Genomic DNA, 18,843 nt, shown 5'->3' on the forward strand with positions numbered 1-18,843 from the left:
TGAGACAGCTGAACTTTCTAGAGTCTTGGTGTTGCAAAAAAAGCCAAGGTCATCTTGTCTATCCCCGACTCTCACTGAAGAACCATCTTTGCTTCTTCTATAATGTTGCTGACAGGCTCCTCTCCAGCTGAGAGGAAGCTCATTCTACCACTTCTGTTGTCAGTTTTTCCTTAAATTGAGCCTCTATCAGCCTCCTTTATTTAGCCACCCATTAGTGGAAGGTCATCTTTCTAGAAAATCACGAGTAATCCTATGGATCCCTCTCCCCTAGGCAGGGTAGCTCAGAGAGTGGAAATTACCCATTAGTTTCACTGTCCCCATCTTTGCTTGCTTAGATACAGGTGCAGCTACCTGAACTGTACCTCAACAGGGCATGTTCTCAGACTAACTTACAGCTCCTGGGTGCAGGTCCTGTGTGCCCTGTCAGCAAATTTCTGTGCCTACAGGTTCATTACAGCTCAGTTTGGTCTTTTTTTTTTTTTTTTGCATAAAATTAACTGTACATATTTCAGAGCATACAGTTCAGTATCTGCCTAGTGCTTGAGCCTATCAGGCCCAAGGCAGGTTATGCACAAACATCCCACCAGTCCTATCCTTCATGTCTCTGTGCACCCAAGTTGTGTGGGCACAGGGTGCCCGCAGACTTGCAGACTCTGCTAACCCATGTTGTGTTTAACTCTGTTCCTACCAGTGCTTCTTTTCCCCTTGCTGGGTCTTAAGTTCTGCCCCAGCCTGAGCTCGTTTAGCTGTGGTCCTGCTACCGTGCTCAACCCTTGGTCAATCCTCTTTTGTAATTCAGTATCTTGTAATTCTATCCCAAACCATATCAGCCATCTAGAACTAGAAACTGGCCACCCTAGTAGTCTGGAGCCACACCATGACTTAGAAACGCCTGTTGCCTGACCTACCAAGCAGGCTGGCCTGATTTGGCCTGTCAGCACCAGGGTAAGAGTTGTAGTCTATAATGTGTATCACTGACCATCTTTAGGGGGCATCTGTGCTTCTGGTTAAGAGCTCTGGATGGGGAAAAAGAGGGGGCACAAGAAACACATGATTCCCAGTTTCCAGTTCAGTCCACAGTTTGATCTGTTCATGCCCACCCTTTCTTTTGTGTGCTCTGGACTGAGGGACAGTTAGTGTATGCCTTCCTAGTGCTGTGTTAGTTACATGAGCTCTTATCTGTTAGTTGCACAGGTGCTTAGTTTGGTAGAACTCTGACAGACAGAAAAAATAATTGTAAGACTCAAGTTCAAATCACAAATATGTCATCATATGAGCCTGGTAATAGAAAAGTGGCTATGTGGAGAGGGTAAAGGAAGCCTCGCACTAGAGTGACCTATGAGCCATGTGCATTCAAATTCTGCCTTTTAATGGTAATTCACTTACTCTCTTGCTTGTTCATTAATTTGCATGTTCAATAAACTTTTACCAAATGAATATCATGTGCCAGGCCCTAAGCTGTGTGTTAGGAAGAGAAATAGAGGCCACAGTCCCTGCCCTCAGGATGTCATCATTTAATAGAGAACACAGAGGGAACAGATGACTAGAGGTCAGTGTGATAGGTGTTGTGGCAGTGTTCTTTAGGCATGTCATCTGGGTAGAGGATGTTAGTGGCAGGAGACTTACCAAAGGAGTCTCCTTAGGTAAGCTGATTAATATGTGTATGAGTGTATGAGATGGTTTGCACTTTTTGGGGTTCAGAGGCTTGAGTGAGACTGAGGACTCTTAGCTGCCCAGAAAAATGTGCCTACATAAAGGATTGTACATACTTCCAGAGGGTTCTCTGAGTCCCTAAAGCCCCTCCAAGTACCATAGTTAGGCATTTGTATAAGAGTTTATGCTCCTCGAGCAGCCAGGGACTTGATGCCATGGCAAATACCAATGGGGGCTTTATGAAGTACTTGGAGAAGAATATTTTCCATTATCTGATCATGGAAAATCAAGCAAATAGTTGCAACAATTCCAACAGGCCTGAGCAATCCCTTAGTAATCATTTTTTTCTTGCTAGTGCTAGTGATAAGTGAAAATATAAATGCTGTCAGAAACTTGGTTCAGGACAGTACAAGTTAAGACCTACTAAACTGTGAGCATCAATTCTTCATCTTATTTTAAAAATATTTTTTTATTATTCTGTATGTATTTTCATACTAAAAATGCCTTTCATGTGAATAAAAGAAAAAAGTTGATTTAGAAATACAAATGCTGATCATGATGATGGAACTTAATTTAAAGTAAGTCAAAAGTACTGGTTCTATTATTCATTTAGAATTCATAGGCAAGATAGCAGTGTAGCCATAAAAAAAAAACATAAGTCAGAAGTCCTCACCCAAAGAAAGAAGTAAAGAGGAGAAGCAGGGAAACCTTGGAAGCCCTTCTATTTTCACACTCCTGATGGGCTCTATTCAGTAGTCCTGTGATTCTGTTATCAAACAACTTTCCCTCTTACCATATATCCTCCCCCACTTTCCGCTGAGAACACCTGGGTTTTTTTGTTTGTTTTTTGGTGCTTCCTGTCCTCCCCGACCTCCCCACTCATCCCAAAGGCAAATGTGTGAAGAATCCATCTGAACTGGTTATTGGAGTTTCTTGCTCTTTCCACATTGCCTTCAAGAAAGTAGAGAAAACTGGTTTCTGCAGATCTGGGGGCTCAAGTGTGTCTTGGGGAGAGGCAGGGAAGTTCTCACCGAATGTGTACAAACCAGAGCAGAGCGCCCAGGGCAGAGGCCTGAAGGAGCACAGTGCCTCCTGACAGTAGGCCCTACTGCCACTTCACCGTCCATTTCATTGTCATACCTGCAGAAGCCCCTTCTGGCCTCAGGTCTGTGCCACTTGCTTGGCTCATCTTTCCTCCGCCCATGCCTTCTCAGTTTCCTCAGTAGCTTTGTTATCTGCTTCTGACCTCACCATCTTCTAAGCCTGATACCCTGCTGTCGCTTTCACGAACATTCCTGTGCATGACTCTCTCATCGCCCTGACAAAGAAATGCTTTCCATCCTTGACTATAATGACCACCATCACCGCACCACTCCATGCCAGTGGCAACTCCTGTCAATATCCTCTGGCCAGAGACCACTGAGAACACACGTGTGTTGCGTAGGTTGGGTGTGTTGCTTGTAGCCGCGAGGGAGACCTCACCCATGGGGAACCACGAGGGCAGCTCGGGGTAAGAGGGTGCGTGGAGGAAGGACTTCCAGACTTGGTTTGTTTTAGGTGATTTTTGGAGGGTTTAAGGAAGCAGGGCTTTGCTCTGGGTTAGATACTGTCAAGAAAGCGGGTAACTGTCCAACTGTTAATCTTAAATCTCACCTCCAGGAAAGGCAGATCAGAGCAAAGCTGGAGCTGTGATTGGGAAGGAAGCAGCAGTCACTCATTATCTGGGCTTTTTGGTATTTTCTGTTTTGGCCGATGTCCATGCTTTGTATTCAGATAGGATTACCAAGTTGCCACGTCTTTGTTGTATTCTATCATGGGCACAGAGTGGTCTTGTCTGATGTTGATTTTGTGCAAAATCATTGACTTTCAACGGCAGAAACACCAAGGCCCAGCTGTGGCTGCCAGGCCAGCTCCTGGATGTCAGGGGCTGCTCTTCTCTTGCTCCGTCTTCACCACTCTGAAAGGCTCCGCTTGAGGTTATTTGCCTTCCTGATCAAAGCCTCCACCTGCTCCCTTCCCTGCCTGCTCCTTTACCTCCTGTGGGGACTTGTCCTCACCCCCGCTGTGTTTCCCATGTATCAGCTCCTCTTCTCCTAAACCAGACAGACACCATAAGGTGAGGAGCTGTTTCATGATGTGCTGCCAGCCACCCAGGTGCCCTACCCTCATTACCTCCTGTTGTATCCTTTGCCAGTCCCGTCTGGGCGGGCCTTTCCATTCCCTCTAAGGTTTCTGAGCACTTCAGCAGAAAAGCAGAAAACCAGGAACATGTGTTTTCCACCCTCAGCAGTCCACAAAGCCTGCCTGGCCTTCCTTTTTTGCATAACTTGTTTATCACCTGTTGTAACCCCTGAAGCCGTTTTTTCCTATAATACTCTCTTTCAGCCACCAAATTTGCCCCGAAACTCCTCCTTCCCAAAGATGGTCTCAATTCCCACTCTACTAAGAAGATAGAAGTCATTTTATATGTTCACTTCAGCTTCCTTATTTTCTACTTTAATGTTTTTCTAAGTCTGCCCCCCACCCTTGATCGCTGGATCCTGTCTGCAAGGGAGAAATCTCAGTTCTTTCAGAGCCTGGCCCCTTTACTTGCTCCTGATCCCATCACCTCTTCCCGGCATGCGCCTCCCCTCACTGCTCTTCCAGCCAACGCAGGCTTGTCACCTGACTCCTTCCCTTCATGCTGAGATTCCTGGGATGTGGTCGTCCCTGTCTGTTCACCTCATCCCCACTCCCTCATACATCAACACTTCTCTTCCCACCTTTGGGCCTAAAGTGATCTCATTAGCACTGTTTCTTAGACTTACCACCTTTGTAAACTTGACAGCATCAGGCAAGTGTCTTCCTTGCATCTCCCAAGATAGCACCTTCCAGGTTCTCCTGCTCACCTTGCTTTCCCTTCCTTCTAATCTCTGTAAGTAGGTTTCTTCCATGGCTGTGATCCCCTCCCCCTTCCTCCTGCTTTCTATAGTTTTCCTCCTGTATCCCTATCTTCATTGTTCTCTTTCTCTCCTGTTCCCTCTTAATAATCTCATCTACTCTTAAACTTGAATAATTCACAAATTTGGCTCTGCCCTTGGCCCTTCTCCAGAAGCCTAGCTCTTTATTTCTAACTGCTGAACTAAACATCTACAGCATGATGCACTATCAGTTCTAAAACATCAGCTGTCTGAAACCAGATTCATCAGTCTCACCAAAACCAGGTCTCTGTACAATTTTGTGCCATTTAATGGCACTCCCATTCTCTGTCACCCACAGTCATTTCTGACGATCAAATCCCAGGGGGTCTTTCCTTTGCTGTCTGTTGCATTTGGCCTCATCTTAGGATGCTTACCAAGTTAGACTTACACTTTTATGGAGCCTATTAACTTGTCATTTAAGAACACAGTCCTTGTCTTACACATCTTTGCTTGCCACTTGGAAGCCAGCACAGTGCCTTACCCAGAGGAGACCCTCACTATTGGTTGAATGAATGACTGTGAATTAAGCATTTTAAGACTTAACTTGCTTTTCATGAACTATTTGTCATTGAACATATTTTCCATTGTTAGTTCTCTAAATACTTGTATTCTTAACAACGTAAGCACCAAAATAAAGTTTCATACCCAGAACTTTAACCATGGTATTTCTGTTCTTTTTCAGGAAAAGCAATTAGGGAAGGGTATATGGGTTGGGAGACCCAGATATAATATCTCAAGTTATTACATTTTCATGGCAATTTTAGATAACTTAAGGCTCCCTTTATACATTGATTTTTTCTGCTTCTTCTCTTCTTTATTTTTTAACAGGTTTTCCAAATGGAAACTATCACTATGACATAACACGCCATTGATAGTACATCAATATGATTCAGCTATTCCCCTGCCCAGCAGTGTGTGGCTGCTCCGTGCACAGCCCTGTAATACATATTAGCTGCACAGACATTACAGAAGCCCTTCCCATCCATATGTATGTGCATGGCCTGGAGAAGTTAATAATGCCATATATCACGTGCGTGTAGAATGTAAAATGTACTTCAGAATGACAGCAGCTTCGTATAAAATGAGTATTGGCTTACGATGAGAGGAAAACCAGGGAAAGATTTTTGTCCTTTCAAATCTCCTATTTGCTGAATTATTGTTTCTGTGTGTCTCAGTATTCCAGACCAAATTTTGCCTTTTTTTTCCCCCCATCAATCTACAGCCCTCTGTCCAGCCATCATATTTTACTTCCGTCACATGGATAACAAAAGAACCCATTTGGAGAAATGACAGATAACAATTACACATTGGTATTCATGTTACAGGAGTCACACTGTGGTCCTCAGGGAATTTAACAATGAATATCCAACATTAATTGCCACAGTAACTGCGTGTCTGACCTTGCTGAAATGTAATACATCAGTTTTACATAGTAAAATTATTTGTCACTAAAAGATTAAAAAAGAATGATCATAAAATAATACTGCTGTTTAGAATGACCAATATCTTTTGTTTTTAGGAAAATCCTGGAGACTCAAGAGTTAGGTCTCTACATTTTCTTAGCAATCAAGACATCAAGGGTTGAAATCATAATTTTGTCATTGATTTGGTTGCAATTATGATAAGATTAGTGCCTTCCTATTCTTATGAAAGGTAAATAAAATAAATTGACATCCCTGATAGATCTGTAGAACAGATTAATAAGGCACAATGGACATAATACTTTTTCTCTGTTGGGGGAGAAAATACTCTTTTTTTAAGGTTTATATCTAATTACAGGTAGGGTTTTCTGCCAGTAGCAGAAACATGCTAAGAATTCTAGGACATGTGTCCCTTTTCAGAGAAGTGACATCATTTTTAAGGTGAAACCTACTTAGTATCAACTTTTCTTGCTTAAATCTTTTGCTCAAATCCTCAAAAAGACAGAAGTTAGATTTTCTTACATGCAGTCTACAGTTCTTTTTTGCAGGGCTGCTTTTCACTTAGTGGGTGTTGCACATCACTTACTGGGAATTTCACACTGGTGTTCATTGCTCAGGGTCACCTCTACACTGCTGGATCAGCAGGGAGCCTGACCCCAACAGAGTCGTGTCAGCAGCCAGGCTGGCTCTGAGCTGTGGAAACTGCGTTTGCAGAAATGAATGATTGTTCAGCTTTCTCTCTTTTTAAAAGGGATGGAGGTGAAGACAGTCAGTGCGCTCACCCATGACATCCGAATTTCAGCCTTGATGAGGCTCTAACTAGATCCATTTTTGCTTGTAGTCTGGCAAAACAAGCACATGATGCATTGGAAGGCCAGCTCATGTCTGAAAAAGAAAAAACATTAACTGAAGGATAGAGTGGGTAGTTTTTTTGCCCACTTTTTAAAGTAAGGCTGTGATGTAAATGAATGATATGTGTCTACTACAAGAACTTAATATGGCTTGCTCATTGTTTTTAGTAAACACTAAAATGATGTGTTATATGACTTTCCAGTTTTAATATACTTTATGTTAAAAAGGATAGAAGGCATTAAGTAGGTAAAAGAGAATACACATGCAATCAGTATGTTGTATTTTCTAAAAATTTGAACTGTGGATTCCTTAATTCAAGCCGGTGTAGTTTTAAAAAGGAACACTGAATCCTATCCCCACTTTTATTTTTTCCTATTTCGTTTCAAGTATTTGTGTTTTCCTAATGCTTTATGTGTCCATAGAACTTGAACCTGGGCACTGAACCGGTCCTAGAGGGAAATTCTGGACCCGACTCCTAATTTATTCTGAATCTTTAAAGAAATTATTGTGGAAAGACACTCGAGAAAATGCAGCTTCAGTTAGCTCCTTCCTCCCCAACCCCCGGTTTAAATTTTTCTCTGCTTTTTCCTTCTTCCATCCACCGCTGCCGACCCCAATTAAAGCAGGATGATGAGGTGACGACGGTTCAGGTTACAGAGCAGGAGCGGAGCGTCCTGGTGCTGAAGAAAGTGCGGAGCGGCGGCCCAGCCCCGCCAGCCGGCAGCGCGGAGAGTGATTGGAGGTGAGTTTCCCCCTCGGCACGCGCTCCTGTTTCCTTTCCCCGGCCTGCCTTCCCTTCTCTCGCGCCGTCTCCCTCGCCCTCTCTGCCTCCTCTTCCCTCCCTCCCTCTCTCTTCTCTCCGCCTCCCAAGCGTTCTAGCTGACTGCAGAGCTCTTGGCAGCCAGATGGACTCAGTTCCCGGGGAAGGGACCGAGATGGCAAGATCTTGTAGCATTTAGGGGATGCCTTTGTTAGTAGCCGTTCACAATGGGCAGCTCCCGGCTGAGGGTCTTTGACCCTCACTTAGGGAGGAAGGAATCAGCGGCGCTCTCAGACCGAGAGCTGCCCTTGCCTACCTTCGATGTGCCTTATTTCAAGTATATTGACGAGGAGGATGAGGACGATGAATGGAGCAGCCGCTCACAGTCTTCGACCGAGGATGACTCGGTGGACTCTCTGCTCTCTGACAGATACGTGGTCGTGTCCGGGACTCCGGAGAAGATTTTGGAGCACCTTTTGAATGACTTGCACCTGGAAGAAGTCCAGGACAAAGAAACAGGTAAGGCAGGGGAGTGTCTGCAGCCCCCCAGACTCACAGCGGCAGCTGCCCTCGTCAGCGTCCTGAGGGGCCGGGCTCCCGCTGCCGCCTCAGCGGGGTGGGCAGGAACAGCATAGGCTTTGTGCACCTCCCCCTCGGCCTCGTGCTGTTTTGTTGAAGTCCAGTAAATGGACACATGCGGATCCAAGCAGCTGCCTGGGAAGTAGCTGTACAAAAAAAATGAACCAAAAGCAGGTATTTTTGTTTCTTTGGCAATTTTCATCAAATCTCACCTAAAGGCAATGGCAAGAAGACAGCATTCAATAGCCAGGGTTGAATGGGAAGAAATATAAGGGGTGGGGGTTAGCAAGTATTCACCTGGCTTGTGGGAAGTGCCGAAATGTCGGACAATTAATGCAACTAACTCAGCAACTATAAGCTTAGCAGCAACTTCTGCCTTTTTTCAAGTGGTTTACAAACTGCTCAGAGCAAGCCCTGCTGTGCAGAATATGAATGCTTCTCAGATGAGAAATTGTCATTCACTGAAGTCTTACTAAGCAGAGTTTTTGTCCTCTCTGTTTAATCTGGTAGCAAAACACCCATTTAGCTATTTCACCCCTGCATTTTGGAAATACCACCACTGCATGTACAAAATGACCCACCCATACCTCCTTTATCACAGAAGGGCAAGCACTTGCTTCTCTTAACCAGAATTTGTAATCTGTTCCAGCCTAGAGCTGTTATTCCAGTAGTATGCCTCAGGCTGTAGCCTGAAATCTGTAACTTGATCCCCTGACTCAAATGCACTTTTTGCTGCCATCATAGCCCCTGTGAGTCCCTCAGTTTGCAGTATACTGACTGCATCAGTAAAAGGTATTCATAGGTTGAATTAGTGCAAAGTAACCCCTCAGATTTTTCTGAAGCAGAAAGGATTGTGAAATGACAGCTTAGGTGAGAGCCAGAGTTCCCATGCATCCCAGGAGTTTTTTCTGAGCCTACATGATGTCTGGCTCATATTTCATTATAAAGGACATGAAGAGAAACAAAGATGTGTGTAATATGTAAGCAGGTTTAAAAAAAAAGAATGACCTGATCACATATCCTACAGTGATGTTATTGTTTGATCTCAAAATTCAAATAAATATCTTATTGTGCATATGTTTCTGGGGGAAAATCAATAGTTGTCATTTATATATAAACAAGCTAAGAGAAATATGTATTCTTGGGGCATTTACTAGGTTGCTTTTATATGTCTATTGATGAATATTTTGTGCATTTGAGCACTAGTTCCATGTTCTGCTTCATCAGATATAATCAGTGGAGCTGCACATAATTTTCCATGTACTGCTTTACACAGGTGGTTTGAATAGATTACAGACTCATTACCTGCCATGAAGAGGACACCTTTAAACATGGGTAGATGTTTGTGGGGATTGAATGCTTTCTCCTCTTTAATAACACCATGATTCTATGCTGTAAGACTTTGTGTCTGTCATATAAATAAATGTAAAAATTATTAAAGCCAATATTAGGCCTAACTAGATTTCTTTTTTCTTTCTTCCTAATTGTCATTAGTTTTTTGAGAAAGATGGCCTAGGTGCCCACTGACAGGTTCCCACTGTTTAACACAGGAGTGAGAATTCACTCAATAATGATTACTATTACTAATGCCAGGAGTTGCCTCCTGCTGGGAGATGGTGTTTTTCGTGGTGTCTAGTGACTTGTTATACTGACCCAGGGATCAACTATGTCACATTAGCCACATGCTCAGCAAAGCAAAGAGGACCAGGACCTCGTGGCTTGGCCTCAGCAGGACAGGAAGAGGCTCCTATGGGTTAGCCTTTCTTCATTCCTACTCATTTCCTGTAAGTTTGCAGAGGATACGTGTGAAACTTCACATTTTTGCAGAGACACTTGAGAGAAAACATAGTAACATCTTTCTTTTCCTTTGGTTAAAGGAGAGTTTTGTGTAAATGAAGAAGTCAACTTTAGAGAGTGATTGATGTGTACATAATAGGAACACCTAAGTGGAAGTCACATGCAGTTCTCCAAAACTTCACATATAGCATTTGGAGAAAATACAGCAGAAAAGCCACTATGTGTTTTTTGTCGATAAAATTAAAAGATATATCATAAACATAAAATAAAATAATAAATTTCATGTGCAAATTGAAGGAAAAGTGGTTTAGTTCTGGTGTGAATACTTAATGAATGACATATTTAAAGTAATTGAGGTCCCTTGACACTGACAGAGGTGAATTCTAGTTGTTTATTATGGTCACACTGGCAGTCCTCATTATAAAAGGCCTGTGTGTGCAAGAGCTTAATAGAGTCGCATAACCATATGGAAGACAGATGGAGGAAAATGAGAAGGGGCTGCAATAAAAGTATACAGCAGCGTTTTTATGTTCTTCAGTGCCTCTTTTAGGGAGAGGGAGCCATATGGGGCGGGGTGGAACCATATGGTGGTCGTCTACATGGCCCCGATGGCTATGAGAAGGAAAGGGTACATGGGGGGAAAATAAATGGTCCTGGGGACTGGGGTGGACCTGTTCTGGGTTCTTACATCCCTGTACCCACCAGAGGCTAGGGAAAATGGGAAGATAACCAGGCAAGAGATGTAAGTAATTTCTCATCTCATTCCCACAGAAGTCACTTTGTTGTGAAAATGCAGGTGCAGGACCAAACAGAAGAGACCTCCTATACTCATAAAGGACAAGTTGAAGTGATTACTAACTGATGTTAACGTGCAGATGGAAAAATAAGTTTAGTTAATTGAGTGGAACAGGAAGAATGCCAGGGTTGTTGTGATAAAGTATTCCTGCTGCTACCTGAATCAAGAATAGAATAGAACAGTTTGTATGGAATTCTATCAACAAGTCAAACTGAGTTTAAAAGCAAAAATAATATTAGAGATGCTTAAAAGCAACCTATTAATGATTTTCCTGAATGATTAGATACACACAACACTTAGCATGCTCATTTTCATAACCCCCTATGTGCATACCTTTCCTCTCTGGTAGTACCAGGCACAAGGAGGCATCCAGCAAATATCTGTGGAATGAATGAATGAATGAATGAATGAATGAATACACTGTTTAAAATGGAAAAGCTATTTGAACCTGGTAACTAGATATGATTTGTAAACATGGAAAGCCGTCTATTGAAGTTGTTTTCAAAGATTTCCTTTTCTTTCAAGGTTCAGCTTCTGACCTGAAACATTTGAAATGTTAGAGAAAAATCAAGCAGTTCTTTTATCTTCCCAGAAATAGGGTAGACATCATTGGGCATTCCCAGCCCAGGAGAATTACAAGAAAGGCAGGCAGGACGAAAAACAAGGCGATGTGAGTGGAGGACCTGGAGCCATGGAGGAGAGGAGCCGGAGAACTTTCTCCTGCAGCTGCTAGGAGTTAGGAGCATCATTCCCCTTTCCTCCTCCCCGATTTTTAAATTGTAGTCTGTTCTGAAGGGGCTGCAGTGGTTGCTGCCCTCTCCCCTACCTGGAAAGGATAAAGTACATTTTATTTAGAGATACTTCTGTTGGGAATAATGATTTCTGTTTCAAAGCAGGCGGAAAACTATATATCAAATGGATTATAGAGTAAAAAACACCTTCTTACTGATTTTCTTTCCTAATCTGCATAATGACAGGTCTACCTTAGGGAAAATATGAGAAGAAATGCATTATTTGCTCCCTCTTTTTTTCCATTTCCTTATTCTTCATCTTTTTGAAGAAAATATACTTATGATTACAGGTTCTCAAAAGAAAAAGTAAACAGAATAGGATAATGAAACTAGATGAAGCCTACCAGCTTATTCTTATTAGGTTTGACCTACTTTCTTCAAGGTATGGCTGCTATTTTTACTTCATGACACCGTCTCCAGTATACTGTATGAATGAGTACTCATTATACCATGGACATGGCTGCTGTGATCATGTCATGGATGCCCCAGGATTGATGGTAGGCTCTCTGCAGCACCTGGCAGGTTGAGCCTGTCTCTGAGGAAGTGACTCCCTTACCTTTGTAGTGAGGCAAAAACCTCTGTGGAAGTACCTGGTTTATATTATAGGAGTGTTTCACTTAATTGATAAGAGTCTAAAAGTTATTCTCCATCACCAGCTTAATGGCTTTTTTAGAGCATTGCATTGTCGGAAACCTGAGTATCACTGGGCCTGGCACCTCATTTTTTTATTAACATTTTAATCTTCTTGTCTGCCAGCACCAAGCCTGTCAGAAGCATTTAATCCATATTTCTTGTGAAGAAAATCTAAGAATGCTTTTCTCCTGATCACTGGAAAAATAGAAGACAATTTAGGTGAATTTCTTCCTTGATTTCCTTGCCTTTGAGAATGTCCGGAAAGATGTTTGGTGCCTCTGTTCCAGGCTTTGTCCTGCAGAAGGCAAGACCTTAATTACCCTGTAGCAACGTGGCTTTTGCAGGACTAAAACTTTTTGAGGCTAGGTCACAGAAATTTTTTTTTAAGGTATCATTGATGTACAATTTTATGCTCAGGTTTCACGTGAGCAACATTGTGGTTACTACATTCCTTCCTATTATCAAGTCCCCATCACATACCCCATTACAGTCACTGTCCATCAGCATAGTAAAATGCTATGGAGTCACTACTTGTCTTCTCTGTGCTATGCTTCCTCTACCATGCCCCCCCTTTGTAGTGAGGCAATATTATGTGTGCTAATCATAATGCCCCTTAATCTCCTTCTCCCTCCCTTTCCACCCACCCTCCCTAGTCCCTTTCCCTTTGCCAACCCCTTTGTCCATTCTTGGGTTCTGTGAGTCTGCTGCTGTTTTGTTCCTTCCGTTTTTGCTTTGTTGTTACAGTCCACAGATAAGTGAAATGATTTGTTACTTTCTCTGCCTGGCTTATTTCACTGAGCATAATACCCTCTAGCTCCATCCATGCTGACAAATGGTAGGATTTGTCTTCTTCTTATGGCTGAATAATATTCCATTGTGTATATGTACCACATCTTCTTTATCCATTCATCTACTGATGGACACTTAGATTGCTTCCATTTCTTGGCTATTGTAAATAGTGCTGCAATAAACACAGGGGTGCATATGTTTTTTTGAATCTATGATCCTGTTTTCTTAGGGTAAATTCCTAAGAGTGGAATTCCTGAGTCAAATGGTATTTCTATTTTGAGTTTTTTGAGGAACCTCCATACTGTTTTCCACAATGGTTGAACTAATTTACATTCCCACCAGCAGTGAAGGAGGGTTCCCCTTTCTCCACATCCTCACCAGCATTTGTTGTTGTTTGTCTTTTGGATGTTGGCCATCCTAACTGGTGTGAGGTGATATCTCATTGTGGTTTTAATTTACATTTCTCTGATGATTAACGATGTAGGCACAGAAAATTTTAAATTGTAATCTGTCCATGATTTTGTGCAATTAATAGGCATGTAAAATTATCTTGTATTTATCTTTCCTTTTTCTTTTTGTAATGTCTTGTATTAAATAGACCAGTGGATCTTAGCACATTAGCTCAGTGCCCATTAATAGCACATTGGATGCTTTAAAAAAATACCAAGCCAGGGCCCCACTCCAGAGATTCTGTTTCAGTGGACCTGTGTTGGGGCCTAAGCCTTACTGGCTTTAAAAGCTCCCTGGATGACGCTAATAGGCAGCCAGGTGTGAGAGCCAACACTGACATTGTCTTCCCCACCCCTTTTTAAACCATATTCCAAGTTTCTAATAGCCACAAATATGTATTCGCTGCTGAGAGTTAAGGGCATCATTCCCCCTTCCTCCACCTCCCCTTCCCTCCCCACTCCCTCTCCAGGGCTTTATGTCCAGCCTTTTGTCTACTGGTCCCTGCCCCAGAGCCTCTGCAGCGTGAGAAATTCAAAATTCACCAACCTGCGCTGCTGGTCCATCCACTGAAATGGTTTTGAAAAAGGAAGCAATCAGAGACAGAGGTACTGGACACACAGCTGTTTTATTTCTCAACTCTTGGAATGAGGAAGTGATGATATAGTGAACAAAACCCATTTGGGTTTTTGCCAGGGTTCTGTCATGCTACAAAAATCTCCAGTTGGTCCTTAGGTCTCCCAGCCAGGAATGCTTACTTCTGCAAGAAATAATGTTTTAAGGGAGGAGAGAATTCACATAGCAGAGTAAAAAGGGTGCTAAGATGAGATTCTGAAGCCTTGGGTCCCAGATCTGGGCTTGAATCCATTAGTAATCCAGCTTGAAACCTTGAACAAGTCATATATAAGATGATCTCTGAAGTGTCTTTCATCACTAAAATCCTTCGATTCAAAGGAATCTATATTAATCTCTTTCCTTTCCAAATATGTCACAGAACCATGGAATTCTACATCTAGAGGAGTGCCTAGGACTTATATAGACAACCTCCAGAACCTTGTGGTCATTTTATGCCAAAGTCACCATCACTTAGCCATTGTACAAGGACTTAGGTTATTTGGTCTAACTTCAAGTTACTTTACATTATAGCTACATTTCTTTGGCCTCATAGAGCAGTTAGAATGTTGATGGAGTAGGAAGCTCTGCGGCCATGCCTGTGATGATTTGAGTATATGTTTGTATATAACCTTTAAGTTCGTTTGAGAAATTATGCTATAATGTTTCAGAGAATAGCTTTGATTTACCACCTACTAGTAAAACCTATTTACAGAGTTTTATTACTAAGCCATTTTGGGATATTCAGAAATAGTCTGTTGCCAAAGAAAAGCAGTTTTCCCTGTGATGAAATATACTACATCCTATCTCTTATACTAGCCAACCCCCATAATTTCTTTACTTTTAACTTTATACACTGTTTCTGTAATATAACATAACAGTACATTTTTAATTTTTCAACTTCTAGGTACACATGAATAAAAATCTTAGAAAGATATAATTCTTTCATTCCACAAATATCTTTAACCTATTATGCAGGCACCGTCCTAGATGGGGAGATCCAGCTGTAAACAAAACAAACTCCTTAGCTTCGTGGAGCTTCTATTCTATTTGGGAGAGTCAGGCAAAAAACATATAGGGAAAGAATGGATATTAAATGATGAGTACTAACTAATCAATAGCATTACAGACAGTAGTTTAGAATAACAATATCACATGACTTTAAAAGTAAAGAAGCTGCCGGATATTTTCATGTGCTTAAAGTATTTTAGAGAATTAACATGTTATAGTCAACAAAGTTCAGAACCAAAGGAAATAGACTTAATTGAAGACAGAAAAAAGAAATAAAAGAAGAAATTGAAGTAGGTATAGCTATCCCCTGATGGTATTAGCTAGGGCCAGGAGTCATGGAATCTGCATCCAAGGAAATGTTTGACATTAGCCTTTCACCATCTTGACCTGTGAATGTAGCTCTCTCAGAGACAAATAACAGGACTCCGTTGCCACTTGAGGTCTGTTTCAGCTTTATGAAACTGTCACTTTTAAAAATTAGGTTAATTTTGTTTGCATACATGCTAATAAAAAAATCAATGAAAGACTAAATTCATTAGTGCCAGCTGCTCTGGATGTGGCTTAGATGCAGATGCAGAGCACTGCTGTTCAGTGAAGGCTTGTGTTTCCAGATAAAGTGAAGGCTCGAAACAGCTATGCGCAGTGACAATGGAAATTCCCAAAGTACTGTTGAGAGACAGCTAGGAGTAAAGGTGCTTGCATTAGAATCTGATTTCTGCTCTGCTCTGTAATCTTTGTTCTATAGGTTGGGCTGTGTTGGGGTTGGGGTTTGGACAGTTAGTTCCCTTAGCTGCTCTCCTGATTACTAATACAGAGAATGTAATGTATTTGCTGACCATAACTGAAGCATAAGGAGGCTTTATAAATTAATATTGACAAAGTAATAATTAGAATTGTGTAAATTCTTCTCTCAGTTGCCCCATTTACTTATGACAGACCTACCATTCAACTCTAGCTATAAACCCCTTCCGGATTTGTGAGCCAGGATTTCATTACTCAAGACACCACTCCATTTATCTAAACTTCCTCTCCATTAGATGGAGTCTTGTACAGGATAATTATCCCCATCTAATGGATATAGAAGCTAAGGTGGGAGAAGTTTACTAAACTGCTTCAGAGAAAGAGTGATCATTTGACTCTGGAAATGAACCCAGCTTTATCCCAGACATTTTTTTCTAGTGACTTCCATCCTAGAAAAATCATGGATGAGAAGTGTAAATGAAATAAAAACCTACCATTCAACTCTAGCTATAAACTCCCAATCAGGTGCTTCAGTAGCCACTTAAGAGCCATCTAATCTCTCACACAAAGACCTGCTTCTTGGTTTCCAGCTGTGAGCAGGATGACCACTGGGTGAGCAAAGGCTTCAGGAAGGCTATAAAGAAAACAGGGGCAGGGTGGGGAGGGACTGTGAGGAAGAGGTCCTAGTTCCAGCTGACAGCTCACATGAGAAGTGAGTAAAAGTCAGATTTTGACTGTGAATTTCATTTGAGGTGTTCATCATCTGGTCTAATCTTTTCACACCACCTTTGAACATGCAGTATTATGTATGATAACAAGGGAATTGATGCTGATTACTGCCAGTAGATAGTGGGTTAATTAATACTGTTGTTCGTAATGAAGCAAGGTGAAATGAAGTGAGACAGAGCTGAAGCATAAGGTCATTAACATATACTGATTAATAATGGAAATGTGGAAGTTTTCACTATAACATAACCAAGGGGCAAAGGAAGATGTTTAAAGGATAAGAATATAAGTAGGAGTTCAATATACTTTTCAGGAAAGCAATCCCTAGAATAAGGAGAGATCATTGGAGTACATTTTTTTATTGCATCATTTTTGTATTTACTCCATATGATCTCTTCTAGTACTTTGAGTTTGAATGTATCTAGAGCACACTAGAAACCAACTGAATCATTGTATGGCAGTTTCAAGAAGATCTGAAGATAGGGGATGGAAAATGAAATACATGAGAGGCAAGAATTATCTTGGAAATTATATCTTAAGCCTCCTGACTATAAGGATTTTGATGAACTGGGCATCTTAACAGGAGTTTTAGACTTTCTTCTTTGAATCCTTTGAGGAAAACATCAACCACCATCTGATGGGTTTGAGTGAAGGTCTTCTCCAAGTGTCTGGAAGTGAGAGGATCTTTGAAAGTTTCTTCCAGTCTGTGGTCCAAATAACATACACGTGTGACACTTGTTTCTGTAAAGTCAGTCCTGGTGATGTCCTCAGCCCCCTTGAGCTAAGAGGGGTTTCCTGGTGTAAACTGAAGCTGGCATGGCAGACTTAAAAATGAATGGGCTTTTTTATTTGCTTTATTTCCTGTGTTTATATTTTATTGCTTCCTCTGAAATGCTTTCCCTCTACCTCCTATGCCAAATTTAATACTCATCTTTTTCGATAGACAACTGTGAGGAACTGTAGGTATTTCTTTCTTGGTAGTTTAGTAGGTTGCTAGTTTCTTAGAATGTCTGGAGGATAAATTAGTCAAAATAATGAAATACTGTGGTACACTGCGAGTTGCCATAAGTGTGTATATGAATTGTCAATTTTCCAAGAATTAGGATATATAAAATCACAGTCTGTTTTTAAATATAAAACATAAAGGCCCTATTTAATAAGTCACAAAGTTCATGTAGAATTCTGAGTTCTAAAAGTCTTTGGTTTTATTATATGAATAAGATAATGGCTTAAATCTATACATAGTCTCGTTGACATAGGATGAAGGTTGCTTTTGTGAAACATAAATCCTCTGTTTATCTTGTCTTTTTTCTCATAAAAATAAATGGAGAAAGATAACAGCTTCACTTAGTTTCTCTTTATATTCTGTCTGCCTAATATAGACCCTGCAAGATTGATGGCTGCTACTTCTATTTCTTTTCTATCTCTAGTTCTATAGATTAGTTTCTGAGTTAGTTTGATGCTAATTGATTTTTGTTTTTGTAAATTTTCGTTTTGTTCCTTTAAAAAGAAAATGCTGTTCTCAATCTTAAAGCTTTTTTAAAATTACCATATATTCTCAGTGAGTTTTGGGTCTAGTGACATATTTAGTACTATATTTTAGTAGAAACACTTGTGATTTTGTCAGTGTCCAGCGGTATTTCCAGAAACTTTTATATGTCTGATGTAAGTCAAGCATTTTTGGAGCAACAAATTGACAAGAGCAACAGATTCTGAAATTCATGGAGACAAGATATTAGGTTAATAAAGAGTATGACAGTCTAGTAATTTTAGCAAAACCATTGTTTTACTGTAACATCAGCTACTGAATTTACTTGAGACTGTATTTAAGGCAGTGTCAAAGGATGAAAAAACTCTTAGATCTTATGTTATCTCCCCAGTTGATGGATTCAAAGTGAGATCATCAGATATCCTTGTCTGTATTTTTTAAATGCTGTGACATCCCTCTCAAGCAAAATTTAGCATCCTATCAAAAAAAAGAAAAAAAAAGTGATTTTTCTGTGTAAGAGTGTGTGTTTCAAATAGTCTTTTAAATGTGAGAAATAAATGTTAGTGGATGTCAATTTGTTGATTATAATCACTTCATGTTAATCTCTCAGTGTGTATCAATCACTTTACTGCTTCATTTAAAGGGTGCAATGCCACAGAATTGCTGTATTTGACAAGCATATGTCTGCAAGGGATATTCTTGAGTGGGAGAATTTTTGCCTTTATCATACCTATAATTGAGCTTTTCTTCATTTCTTTTTGCAGTCTTTCTCATAACCTTCCCCTC

At 41.0% G+C, this 18,843-nt stretch overlaps 1 protein-coding gene and 1 long non-coding RNA gene across 4 annotated transcripts in view; one reads left to right on the top strand and one right to left on the bottom strand.

Annotated features, from left to right (window-relative positions):
- Positions 1 to 18,843, top strand: part of RAPGEF5 (Rap guanine nucleotide exchange factor 5) — a 220,878-nt gene that overhangs the window by 149,564 nt on the left and 52,471 nt on the right. For 2 of the 3 annotated variants that reach the window (XM_037022017.2, XM_073238710.1), the window contains exons 10-11: positions 7,510 to 7,628; positions 8,077 to 8,165. In XM_037022017.2, the coding sequence (XP_036877912.2) occupies positions 7,510 to 7,628; positions 8,077 to 8,165 (208 nt within the window). The remainder of the gene's footprint in view (positions 1 to 7,509; positions 7,629 to 8,076; positions 8,166 to 18,843) is intronic. The other variant, XM_037022027.2, reaches the window with a different exon arrangement.
- On the bottom strand, positions 3,659 to 8,087 carry LOC140849896 (uncharacterized). The gene is made up of 3 exons (XR_012132255.1): positions 7,963 to 8,087; positions 6,817 to 6,919; positions 3,659 to 3,746 (listed from the first exon to the last, which is right to left on the bottom strand). It is a non-coding gene; the product is annotated as an uncharacterized lncRNA (long non-coding RNA).

This window comes from Manis javanica, chromosome 6, assembly GCF_040802235.1.
Source record: "Manis javanica isolate MJ-LG chromosome 6, MJ_LKY, whole genome shotgun sequence".
Classification (NCBI taxonomy): Eukaryota; Metazoa; Chordata; class Mammalia; order Pholidota; family Manidae; genus Manis; species Manis javanica.